At 48.1% G+C, this 12058-nt stretch overlaps 1 protein-coding gene across 10 annotated transcripts in view; it reads left to right on the top strand.

Annotated features, from left to right (window-relative positions):
* The window catches only part of Wnk (Wnk kinase), a 202495-nt gene that overhangs the window by 121350 nt on the left and 69087 nt on the right, over positions 1-12058 (top strand). For all 10 annotated transcript variants that reach the window (XM_077690157.1, XM_077690152.1, XM_077690154.1 and 7 more), the window contains exons 4-7: positions 1559-1716; positions 4193-4281; positions 8011-8377; positions 9771-10071. In XM_077690157.1, coding sequence (XP_077546283.1) covers positions 1559-1716; positions 4193-4281; positions 8011-8377; positions 9771-10071 — 915 coding nt within the window. The remainder of the gene's footprint in view (positions 1-1558; positions 1717-4192; positions 4282-8010; positions 8378-9770; positions 10072-12058) is intronic.

Consider the following 12058-nt stretch of genomic DNA (forward strand, 5'->3'; position numbering starts at 1 on the left):
GATTCACAAGCTAGCTCAGCAAAAAATTACTGCTTTGATAACGTAGAAACCTGGTCAAAAGATTTTTCTTCTCTTTCCCTCGTCTTGGCATTCTTTAAGGGCTCGAATTACATCATTACAGCAATAGAGCAGCTATGGGCCACTTCTTGATTTCACATTCTGCAATACTGATTTCTTGTCGGGGGATTTCTTTTGGGGGAAAGTTGTCCAGTACATCTTGGAAGAAAATAACAAACAGGCTAAATTTAGGTGAATGCAGTGTATTATTGTGCAGGAAAATTTGTTGATTCGGCCCATGCCGGATGGGACGGACTGCTTCCGTATCTTATATCTGCAGTCAGAGAGCCTTGACCTAGTCAGAGAGCTTTGACCTTATGGCCTTTAAGCTTCTTACAGCAATGAATAATTATCCCAGTTGCCTTTGCCCCATATTTTACCCCTTTGTAGCTTGTGACTCAGCTGCCGCGTTGAATGTTTTGACAGCGTGTAACAACACTCTGTACTGAAGCTGCTTGCTTGGCGTTTTCCCTCGACATTATGAGGGGCCATTGTGCATTTGACATCACTTCAATAACCATTGTCACCCGGAAGGGAGTGCAGGCACTTCTCCACCGTCAACACAAACTCTGTGACACACAGTGCCTGCTCTGTTTTTAGCGGAGCAGTGTTCCTGTCAAAACAAACAGAATTTTTGGAACAAGTAGGCAACTTAATGGGAATAAGAATCCTGATTCCTGTGAAGGAAGGGAGCAAGAGGAATATTTGTCCCATCTCTCTTTTTTTTTTCTTTTTTTTTTTTCAGTCCTTGCTGTAAATCTATGAAGGCTCATTACGTCCAATAATTTTGAATTCTAATCAGTTAGTACAAAGTGTGCACTGATATTATTACCCATATTTTCCATATCACCCATATTACCCACTGATAATATCATTGAGTGAGACAATTTCTTTTTTGTTGTCCTTTCATCATTCATCACACACTTCATGTAGACCTCTCCACCCCTCCACACACCTGTCCACCCCCTCATGTAAAACCCTTCCCCTTGGGGTGTTTAAGGTATCTGTAAATAGATAAATAAATAAATAAGGGAAAAAAATGTACCAACAAACTTGCATTTACGTACCAGGGTTCTTGCCCTTTTCTCTCTTCTCAATCAGAGCATGCAGCTTGTAGCTTGCGTCATTCTTGTCAAACACTTGTGTTTCAAGGATTTGTACTGCTTGGATAATATTGCAAGGCAGATAGCCAAGGCTCACCCACGTAGATGTTTCAAGGGATTTATTTACAGACCAGAGGTGAGACAAGCGTAGATTTGAATGTCAAAGTGATGACCGATATCACGTGCAGAAGTGCCTTGTACTTCAGTATGTGCACATTATTCTCGCTACAATATGTGTGCATATATATATATATATATCAGCATCCCGTGGATGGTTATGATGATTGTGTGGTGGTGGTGACAGTCGTGACTGCAGCGGGCGGGGTGGCAGTGATGATTCGGGGGATGACAGTGATTCACTGGGTCTTGCCCTGTGCCCCCTCCTGCCCACCCACCAGGCACCCCCGAGTTCATGGCCCCCGAGATGTACGAGGAGCACTATGACGAGTCGGTGGACGTGTACGCCTTCGGCATGTGCATGCTGGAGATGGCCACCTCCGAGTACCCCTACTCCGAGTGCAGCGGCCCCGCTCAGATCTACAAGAAGGTCACCACGGTGGGTACGCCCATAATGCGCCCCGCGTTAATCTGGTTGGGGACGAGGGAGGTAGGATGGTGGAGAAGTGACATGGTGCCACTAAGGGGGGGGGGGGGGGGGGGGGGGGGGGGGGAAGGAGAGCAAGGTTTTGCTTTTTTTCTAGGAGACATTTGTGTCAGCTCAGGTCTTCGTCTTTGCCTTGTTATTATCTCTCCGACAGTATTTTTGTCATTTAATTATGAGGTTTAATTTGCCGACGCTGCACAAGCAATGAAGCGCGGCGTAGTGGAGGGCTCTGAATTAATTTTGACCACCTGGGGTTTTTTAACGTGCACTGAAAAAAAACGCCCGTGTGTTCGAAATTTTGGCGCACATTAAAAAACCTTAGGTGGTTGTCATTTAAGTAGTTTCAAACGATGTTGCGTAAATGATGGATGTGGTAAGCCTGCGGTGCTCAACTGCTACGTGCGGAGCATTTACTTTTCAGGCGGTATTTTGGCTGAATCCATTTGCTTGCCTTGTAGCGAAAGTGGAACAGTTTAAAGCACTGAAAGAGTAAGTAGGTAAGTGAATGAAGGAGTAGGCTTTGCAAAAAGGGTAGGTTCATTAGGTTTGCTTGACATCTCTGTACAAGTTGTCTCAGTGTGCCTTTATTGTTGTTGCCGTGCAGCACGAGTTGAAATCATGCTTATGCTGCCGTTATTCTTAGTGCAGGCTGGGATGTGCCACTTATAGTTACAATAGATGCTGAAAAAAATGTTAAGGCCTAGAAAGGAGTTTTGTCGGCTATTGCTGCGCTTTAGGTTTTAGTGCAGGAAACATCGAGGATAGCGTGGCAAGTTTTACTCGTTTCACCTCCCCCCTCCCTCTTTTTTAGTTCCTATTTCACACCATCCTGAATGAGTTGGAAACACCGGCCCTCTTGATGAGGTTAAATTTGTTGAAGTAATGAACACACATTGCAATATTTCTAGCCCAGAACATTTTCTCGTTCTCATATTCAATAATTAATTTTGGCGGTAAGGGTATGGTCATCAGAGTGGAGCTTTTTGTGCCTTCCTAGCTGATCTCATCGTTGGCGAGTCTAAATCTAAAGGTAAGGCTGAGTTTTATGTCACTAAGGCAGTGAAGTTTGTGGAATTTTCTAATAGCATTATGTTGTGTATGCTCTTTTAGATGGCACCAGAAAAAAAGCTTGCGTATGTAATTTCCCATGGAATGGCTGAGAATAATCAATTAGCTGTTCTGCATCGGCCAGTACCTAGCATGAAGTTTACCGACTTAGCTTAGCCCGTGTTTGTTTCAACTTTGCGCATTCCATTCATAGAGTCTGCTTGCTAGCAATGCTTTGCTCTAGAATTCATGCTCTGGATTGATTGGCACCCTTTTAGCCTGTATGGCTTTGAGGCTCTGCTTATTGAACAAGCTTGCTGAAGCCTCTGCCAACGCACGACTTGTTGGTGGCTCAGCGTCTGCTCTGCTTCCGCGGCCACAACCTTTAGAACCCTTCGTCTGATTTGGGAAACACGGTGCTTGCAACGCTCGTACGTGTTTCAAAGGGTACTGAATGCCAAAATACATGTCAAACACTTAGCTTAGTCTGACCTGAAAGGCCGTAAAGCTCCCTTCATTCAAGAAACATTGCAAGTGTCCCTTCCTCAAAACTGGAGAGTAAGAAAAATGATGTGATGCACTGGGCACTGCTGCCCTTAATTGCGCCTCCCAGATAAAAAATGCAGAGGCCGCTGTGCTCCACGACATGCAGTGTTGTGGCGTTTGAATGACATCAGTGCCACCATGGTCGGGGGCTGCGTTGTTGCTGCTCCTTTTTGCAACAAACAAGCAGCCTTCTACCTCAGTGTGGGGCTTTGGTGGTTTTCGTTCTTGCTTTGTGCCGTTGGTAGAGGAGTACACTGGGTAATTGGCCCCTCCGTTTTTTAAGTGCAGAGCACTTTAGGGGCCCGCCTTGTCATCGTAGCTCACTCGCTGGCCTGAGTAGAGCCACACAACATTCCGTCATGGTGGCTGTCGTCGCGGCGTAACCCAGAGGCTTCGAAAGCCAAGCGGTTTATATAGTCGGAAGCGTTTGAAACTCGTGTACCGCTGGTGCTTGTCATACATCTCCCCGTAAAGAAAACTGTAGGTACCTTCGAGGCAAGATATGCGTAATTAACCGGCAGCACCTGCGTTCATTTAGTTAAATAAGGACGCCAGTTGGGTTGGTTTTTTACGATAGCAAGCGATAAAAAGTGGCAGTGCAATGCTGGCACGTGCGGTAGGAATAGCAGGCACAAAAGGAACAGAACTCCCGCTGGCGCAGTTTCAGGCAGGGGGTTGTGCAAGCACTGTGGTGGTAAATCTGGATTGCATTGGGTGGTAGCACTGAGCGGATAACGGCGCTGCAGCGCATTATGGCGAATCACTGCTCTGCACTTCCGACAGCTTTCACCCTGAGTGGAACGGCTTTAATTTTTTTGTCCTCTCACTCTGCCAGGGAGTTCGTCCCCAATGCTTCGACAAGGTGGAGAGCATGGAGCTGAGAGACATCATTGGCCAGTGCATTCGACTCAAGAAGGAAGAGAGGTGAGAGGACTACCCGCGGGGGGTATTGGGATGCGCTTTCCCCTTCTCCCTCGGGTTACTGCTGTTGTCAGCAAGGACATATAACAATGTCTGGGAGGCAAGAGTTTTCTTGTTTTTCATTCCTAAGTACAGATACAAAGCAGTGGTAACGCAAGAGGCAACCTCTCATTCCTCTAGGAGCTTGTGGTGGAATCTGATTTTGCGCTGCCTACAGTGCGTGCTTATCATTATGAATTTCGGTGGGCTTGTGAAAGAGATGATTTATTACTTCTGTGCATTGGTTTGCACTCTAACCAGCTGGGCAGTTTTCAGATACAATCAGAGGAGGAGGAAAGAATTGAGACAGCGTGAAATAACCTGCAAAACTCCAAAAGAACTCGCATTGGACTCTGCAGCTAACAGATTCTTTTTTAAACGACAGAACTGTCCTGAAAGGTAGTTGTAATTGCGCACGTAAGCCGTGACCTTGTACCGTAACCCTCTGTAAGGGTGTTGCCTGCCTTGAATGCGAAACCATCACGCTAAGACCTTGAGAAAGCATAGCGCCGTTAAACACCGGCTAAATGCCGATTTCTGGATAGGGCATGTTGCCCAAGCACTGGTAAATACAAGGGAAGTGCGTTGTCACCTGCGACGCCTGGTCATGCCCTTGCCGGCAGCACTGCCTCCTTCCTCCCCTGGCCGCGCATGGTTGCACGCTCGCGCTTTTTCAAGGCTGCGCAGTTTTCGCTCTCGAGCTAACAATGCCACGCCCCCCCTCTCTCCAAGAGCCTCGTGTGTCAGTCTGGAATGGCAGAACAAAGGGCACCCGATGATGGAAGGCTCCCGGGAGCATTTTTCCACGCGAATGAGCCGCGGGGACAACGTAGGGCAAAATGTTGCGCCGTTGCACAGACCTTGCCCGCTTTGCATGTGTGCGGGGCAGGTGGTTGCTTGCGGCGATTTTTAGGGCAAACAGGTCGTAAGGTTCAATACTTAGTGCGTGCGGATGACACGTCCGGGCTGGAAATGTCATCCCGCTTTGGCGGAGCGAACCGGCTTACAGTAAAAGAACGTATGAATGAAGGGTTTGTTGCTAAGGGACTGCAAATCCTTGTTGACGGCTCGAGCTTGAGGCCTCGGGTGTGCTCTAGGGCACGCACTTGCTTTGTCTGTGGTTTCTAGCGCAGATTTGATGAAACAGAAGTGGGCGGGTGTGTGGTGTTATGCAAGCTAATCTTGGAAGCTGATTGAGGGTGCACCTGGGTCTTTGGGACAAAAAAAAAAATTGCCCAAAAAAGCATTTTTTTAGGTATCACTTTTCTCTTGATTTGAAGAGTTTTTTCCTCCGAAAATTCCGTACGTGGAACAGTACCAGGTACTTATAAAAGCCACGGACGCCTGATTTCAACAAAGAAATAAATATTTTCCCATAATTCCCCACTTTTCCGCCAAGAGTGGTATGGCAGTGATACAAAATCCTCGAGAGGTACATCCCAGCGTGTAATGCAGCTATGAAGATCATTTCTTTTGCACTGTGAAGCTGAGTGTTTAAACCATGCGATATGGGAAGCAGATTTTGCATTTTGTGTTTCAGTAGTTGTTTTATTAGCATTATTTTTGATTGGTTAGCGAGAGTAGTTCAAACTTTGAAGTTAGAATTTATGTAAACGTGTATGTGATTGCAAAACAAAAAATCTGCTTCCCATATTTCCTTCTACACAGCTTCTGGTATCTCTTCATGTCTTCATGGTAATCTTTTGTTGAATAGTTTTTTTTTTCCCTATTGTTCTCAAGAACAATCAAGGAATGTTATTAATTAACTCGGAAACTAGTTGTCTCACATTAGAACTAATTAGATATTTGAAATCTGCTAAAAAAACTGAACAAGCCCACAAAGTTTCCTCAAAATTAATTAAAAAGCAAAAAAAAAAAAAAAAAAAATCTCAAGACCAGTGTGCCCCCCTTAAACGTAGTTTTGGGTCGACGGCTCACTTCTCGAGGCACAGAAGGGGTCTGGGAAGGGATCCTGAGGGCTAATGAATCTCTGCGGTGGCTAGCTGTCTTGTTTTCTCAACTATATTAACTGGACTTGGGAAGTGAGGCACGAGACGAGACATGAACCACAGCCATTAATCACTTTTTGCGGAGTACTTGATTTGAGTACAGTCGCACCCTCCTACAAGCGATCTCGCTTAAAGCGGTCGCACCTATTACGATGAGAGTTCGGTGGCCATGACAGCATATTATTGCGCAATAAAAACCCACTTATTGTGAATTTGGCCTTTAATGTATTACCTCCGAGTTCGTTTTAAGAAGGCTCGACCATGCTTTATCGACAATATCTTCTTAGTTGCGGCATCTCAATAAGTTGTTTGTTATTAAACACCTCTACGTTTTTCCATTGTTGGGTGTATTGTGAAAGTGAAGGCATTGGGCTGGTTAGTCAGACCTACAGTCTTTGTCGAAATTTTGTAGGCCAAGCCAAAGGTCTCTGGGTCATGAAGAATTCAAACAATAAGCCTAACATTCAGCTATGGCCAGAATATTTTAATTTTAGAGAAATGTGTTTCCTCTAGCTTCCCGGGATAAAATGTTTCAGCCTTGCTTGACAGGTAAGCTTGTACTTTGGATTTATTGTGACCTATGCAGTTTTGGAATGGTCTAGGAAATTTTACAAAGGCTGTGCATCTTTTTCTAGAGCGCTGCTTTACCCGTTATGTTTGTAGGAGCAGAAGTTTTTTTATCTGAACGGAAAGCATCAGCTGCCTTAATGTCCCTTTCATTTGCCAAGTTACAAGATCTCCCGGCTGAGAGTTGTAATCGCCCTGAGCTGATTTTGTCACCAAGTTTAGATGTTTTTGCAGAAGGGCTGTTTTTTTCCCTTCCCCCATCCTCCCTTCACAGTATGGTCGTGTTGATGTGCGGTGAGAGGGTGCACTTGGGAGGTAGCCACCCATGTTGCACCCGAAAGCAAAGGATGAGCACAGTAGGTCAACACCAAAACTGAGTACAACTGGGATAGCTTCAGATACGATCGAAACATCGCTGTAGTAGCTTGCGAAGACCCCCTGGTGTTTGTTCTAGTTCAGCTGTGGGAATGAATGCAGGCTTTGCCACTGGTTACAGAACAAAGTAAACGGTTGTAAACTATGCAGAGCATCTACAAATTAAAGTTTGCTTCATTGTTACTTTTAAGACTAGGATGGATATTGCCACAGGGTGGTTACCAGAAAACTGAGATCAACAGCTCCGATGCAAGGGGTGCAACCCCCCAAAATGTACCATGTTTGTGTGGGCAGCCTAGCCAGCTGCCGAAGAAGACTGCGCCGCTGCGGCGGACTAGCGAGTGCACGAGCAGAATGACCTAGCTGCCTGAACCTGCCTTGTAAATTATTTGTAAATAGATTATTCTCTGTGCATAACTTTTAAGTAGGCCTTTTCCCTGCTCCGCAACAATTATTTAGGCAGGAACAGGATGGCTGCCTTGGTCGCTATTGTCGATTTCGGCGTACGTTAAAGATCCCAAGGGGGTCAAAATTGATCCGGAGCCCTCCACTATGGCACGCCTCATCGCCTCCGTTGCGTCGGTGCGTTAAACCCTACAATCAATCAATGGTCGCTATTGTCCTTTGCGAAAGACGGGTGGGCACCTAATGCCGTTTTCCCCCGGACGTGAATGTGCTCGGAGGACGCAGAGCATCGGGATGACTACATCCTCTTCCTCGTCCCCTCCCCATCTTCCCGCAGGCCAACGGTGAAGGAGCTGCTGCAGCTGGACTTCTTCCAGGAGGACATGGGCCTCAAGGTGGAGTTCGTCAACCGGGAGGAGAGTCTGGCGGGCGGCGGGGAGAAGGTGGAGCTGCGGCTGCGCGTGCTGGACCCCAAGAAGCGCAAGGACAAGCACCGCGAGAACGAGGCCATCCAGTTCGAGTTCCACGTCGAGGGGGACAACCCCGACGAGATCGCCAAGGCCATGGCCCTCACGGGCATCATCATGGACGAGGACGCCCGCATCGTAGCCATGCTCATCCGCAACCAGATCGCCGCCCTCGTCCGCGACCGGCAGCACCTCCAGATGCAGGCCGCCGCAGTCTCGGCCGCCGCCGCCCCCCCGGTGAGGAGGATGCTGATCCTTTTCCTCTCCATCCTCTTCTCCGTCTTGTCTCTCTGTCTTTTTCTTCCTCTCGCTATTCCCCTCAATAATAAAGCCTTCCTATAAGGCTGAGCTGACGCTTAGGAAGAAGGAAGAAAAGTAGAATGATAGCATATTTATCAAAAGATGTGTGCTTACTGCACATGTGTTGGCATGGATTTGTTCACGGGTTGTATCGTTTTGTATCGCCAACTGCGCTCAAAATTTCAACCTCTTGAAAACGTTATCTGCGCGTAGTGTGCATAAAAATACTCCAAGATACAAAATATGACAGCTGAAGCACGCATATCTGCGGTACAAATGTCCATCGGATATTTTGAGGCTGAACTTGAGAAGAGCGTGGCCATTACGGCCGTGCTGAAGGGACGTTCCAGCCGGCGAGCAAGCGGCCACACGCAGCCGCCCGGCCGGCCAGAAAAAGCCTGCGCGCAATGCTTCGCACTTGCCGCAGACCACAAGAAAAGCGCACCGAGCGTAGCCCGATCAGTTCTCCTGATTGGCCGTAGGAAAAAGCCCAGGGCCGGCCGCAATGTCACTTCCGCTTCGTGGCTGTTTGCGCGATCTACTGGCAGGTGCAGCGTCGCCTGCGACGAAGCTCTTTTTAACGTTTCTAACTAATGAAGAATGCATTGCACGGGGCTACCAGTCATGGCCCAGTTGTTAGTTTTGTGGTACGTGCGGTACGTTCAAAGTAAATTTGGCCGGGATAATTTGAGTGCAGTTGGCCGTCAAGCGCCCACTCCTGTGGTTTCACGGCGCTGTCGTTCCTTGTTGCGGCCGAGCAAACGAAGGGGACTCTGAAGACAAATGAGATAAGAATGAGCAGGAAAGCCAAGGAGGAAAGCATGGCAAAAGTGTGAGGGGGAGGGCGGTGTGCCGAGTCAGTGTGAGGCATTCTCTCCGGTGGCGATGCACTATGAGATAACCGAGAGAACGAAGAGGCTAGAAAGATTGAGCCAACAGGAAAGCGGAGGATGAAAGTACGGCGAAAGGCGCGAGACATGGTTCCCCACAGGGACGCGCTATGAGACTTCGCTGATGCAGTGATCACTTTGTGAGACGCAGCAGGTGTGCGCTGTCACCCAGAAGACCCTGCACACAGATTTTGCACTAGGGAGTATCGCAAGAATCGTCAGCCAGACCTTTTTCTCAAGTAAATGTCAGTTGCTAGTAGTCCAGGGTGTGTGTTGTCTCTCCTCCGTTCCGTGCTTGTTGTTGCATCTTTTTTTGCTGGTCTGCACCCACCTTCGCAGTGTAGCAACTGGCCTAGGTAGTTGCCCCACTCCCTCTGTCTTTTTTGGTCCATAGCCAGAGGGGTTTTCTATTCCGTTTTGTTTTCCTCGGGTGTTCACAGGCGCTGCAGCAGCCGACAGCAACGCCGCAGCAACAGCAGCAACAGCAACAGCAGCAGCAGCAGCAGCAGCAGGCACCCGCGCAGGCACCGCAGGCGGTGCCCGTGCAACCGCCAGCTGCAGCGGCGGTGCAGCAGCCGCAGCCGACCGACAGCCACGCCGATCCGCAGCCGATGGCCCACCCGGATGTGGCGGCCGACCAGCAGCAGCACCAGCCAGCGCAGCAGCAGCACCAACCACCGCAGCAGCCCACTGTGACGGCGTACAGCGTTCCGTCAAGCATTGTCGAGGGGGCCCTGTCGGGTAAGTCTGGGCTCGGCCTTTTTTTTTAAAGCGGTAGCTTTCTTATTGAGACCGGTGGCGTCCTGTCCAAGAACTGATGCGTTTCCCCATAGACTGGTTGGTCGACCGAAAAGCTCTGATAAGGTCTCTGGACACACAGTGCGTGCGGGAAACCGGCCTTCCATTGTGTCAAAACGGTTGTTTGAAAATTGCGAAGGAAGAATGGTTCCAGATCAGACAATACGCACATCGATCGTGAAAAAGGAGCACGGTAGTATACGTTTATCTCATAAACCACGCATCGGTATTCGTTTAAATCATTCGTAGATGCGTTTTACTTAGTGTGTGAAAAATTGTCAGACAGGTTTGTTCTTCATTTGCGGTTTGGGACTTCAAAGGTTTGAAGATCAATTCGACGCTCTTTCGGCGAAGGTTGGATGCACTGCTAGCTTCTGCACTCCTTTGAACTTTAGGAAGGGAGGGTGAAGTTTTTGTTGCCGGCCAGCTGGATTGTAAGCAGAGCAGAATAATATTGACGAAGAGCTGAATGCAAGGGAAAGAGAGAGCGTGCGAGAGTGAGATAGCTTTAATGAGTGCTGAAGAGGTTGATGGTTTGCTAACCATCAGCTTTGCAAGAAATACCAGAAGGCAGACAGGTGTGCGAGTATTGCTGGTTGCCAAACAAGCATTTTCTCGGGGCTTAAAAGCTTGTAGGCTGGATAGTGTGCAGGTTTGGGCTGCCTGGCTGCATGGTATGCAGCCAGGCAGCCCAAACCTGGCTGCATGCCAGGTTTGCATACCATACCATACCATACCATGCATACCATACCTGGCTGCATGGTATGCAGCCAGGTATGGTATGTTCTGCATGGTATGTTCTTGCAGCTGGCAAGGTTGCGCTAAAGTCATCATTACATGATCCAGCTCTCGGGCGCCTGCGTTAGATTTGAAGAGTAGTCTTAGACAAATATCGGGACACGTCCCTAAACTGACACTTTTTTTTCAGAATTCCCCTCATCGCTGTGTTTCGTAGCTGCCACATGACCGGTCATAGTAAGGCTGATCAGTCATGGTGGAGTCGCTTGCAACTGTTCTGTGAACGTTTGTCGTGTTTGAATAATGTTGCTTCAGTGAAGTTTTTGTCAGTGTTTTGAGGAAAAAGTGAGCTTCATGCTGAAGCTTTTTGTTCTCCTTTCTCCCGCAGGCTTTATAAATTAGTGGCATTGCTGGTGAAACTGCAGTTGCGCTTTTATTAACTTTGTAATTTTTGTAATAACCGTGGAGCGCTGCTTTTTGGGGCCTGTTGTTTTGACGAGAACTTCATTGTTCGATCGTCCGGCTCGTGGGTATGTTGAAGTTGATGGGTACCGTAAAAACCCGCGTATAATACGAGGTTTTTTTTCCAAATTTTACTATGTAAAATTTGTGCCTCGTATTATATGTGGATCCCAAAGTTTTAAGCCGAAAATTTGCACTTTCGGTTTTGGTTTCAGCGGAGGGTGGGCCTTCTTGCGGTGGCGTTAGCTGGTTGCTGCTTCTCTCAGCCGGCGCCATTTTGATTGTTTTGTCCACACGAAGGATCGGCACATTCACCGCAAGTCTATCACGATGTCGGGTGCACGAAGGCAGTATTCAGCGGCAATTAAAATAAAAATTATTTTATATGCCGAGACCATCAGGAATTGCGCCGCAGGACGTCAGTTCGGCGTCACCGAAGGCAGCATTCGTGGGGGGAGAAAGCAACTGGTGCTTGACTGGATAAAGTCTGTGTGGTGTCGGCGGCCTGGAGCACTGTTGGGGGTTCCCGTCAGTGCTCGTGTTGGACGCCTTTCGCTGCCACCTGGCCGATTCTGTGAAGTTGTTGTTGCGCGAACCCCGCATCGAACTCATTGTCATTCCAGGAGGAATGACATCCCAGCTGCATCCGCTAAACGTTTGCATCAACAAGCCTATCAAAGACTGCATCAGGTCTTGCTACCAAGAGTGGACGAGGTCAAGAGACCCGTAA

This window comes from Haemaphysalis longicornis, unplaced genomic scaffold (assembly GCF_048455015.1).
Source record: "Haemaphysalis longicornis isolate Haplotype H1 unplaced genomic scaffold, Haemaphysalis longicornis Haplotype H1 scaffold_10, whole genome shotgun sequence".
NCBI classification, from domain to species: domain Eukaryota; kingdom Metazoa; phylum Arthropoda; class Arachnida; order Ixodida; family Ixodidae; genus Haemaphysalis; species Haemaphysalis longicornis.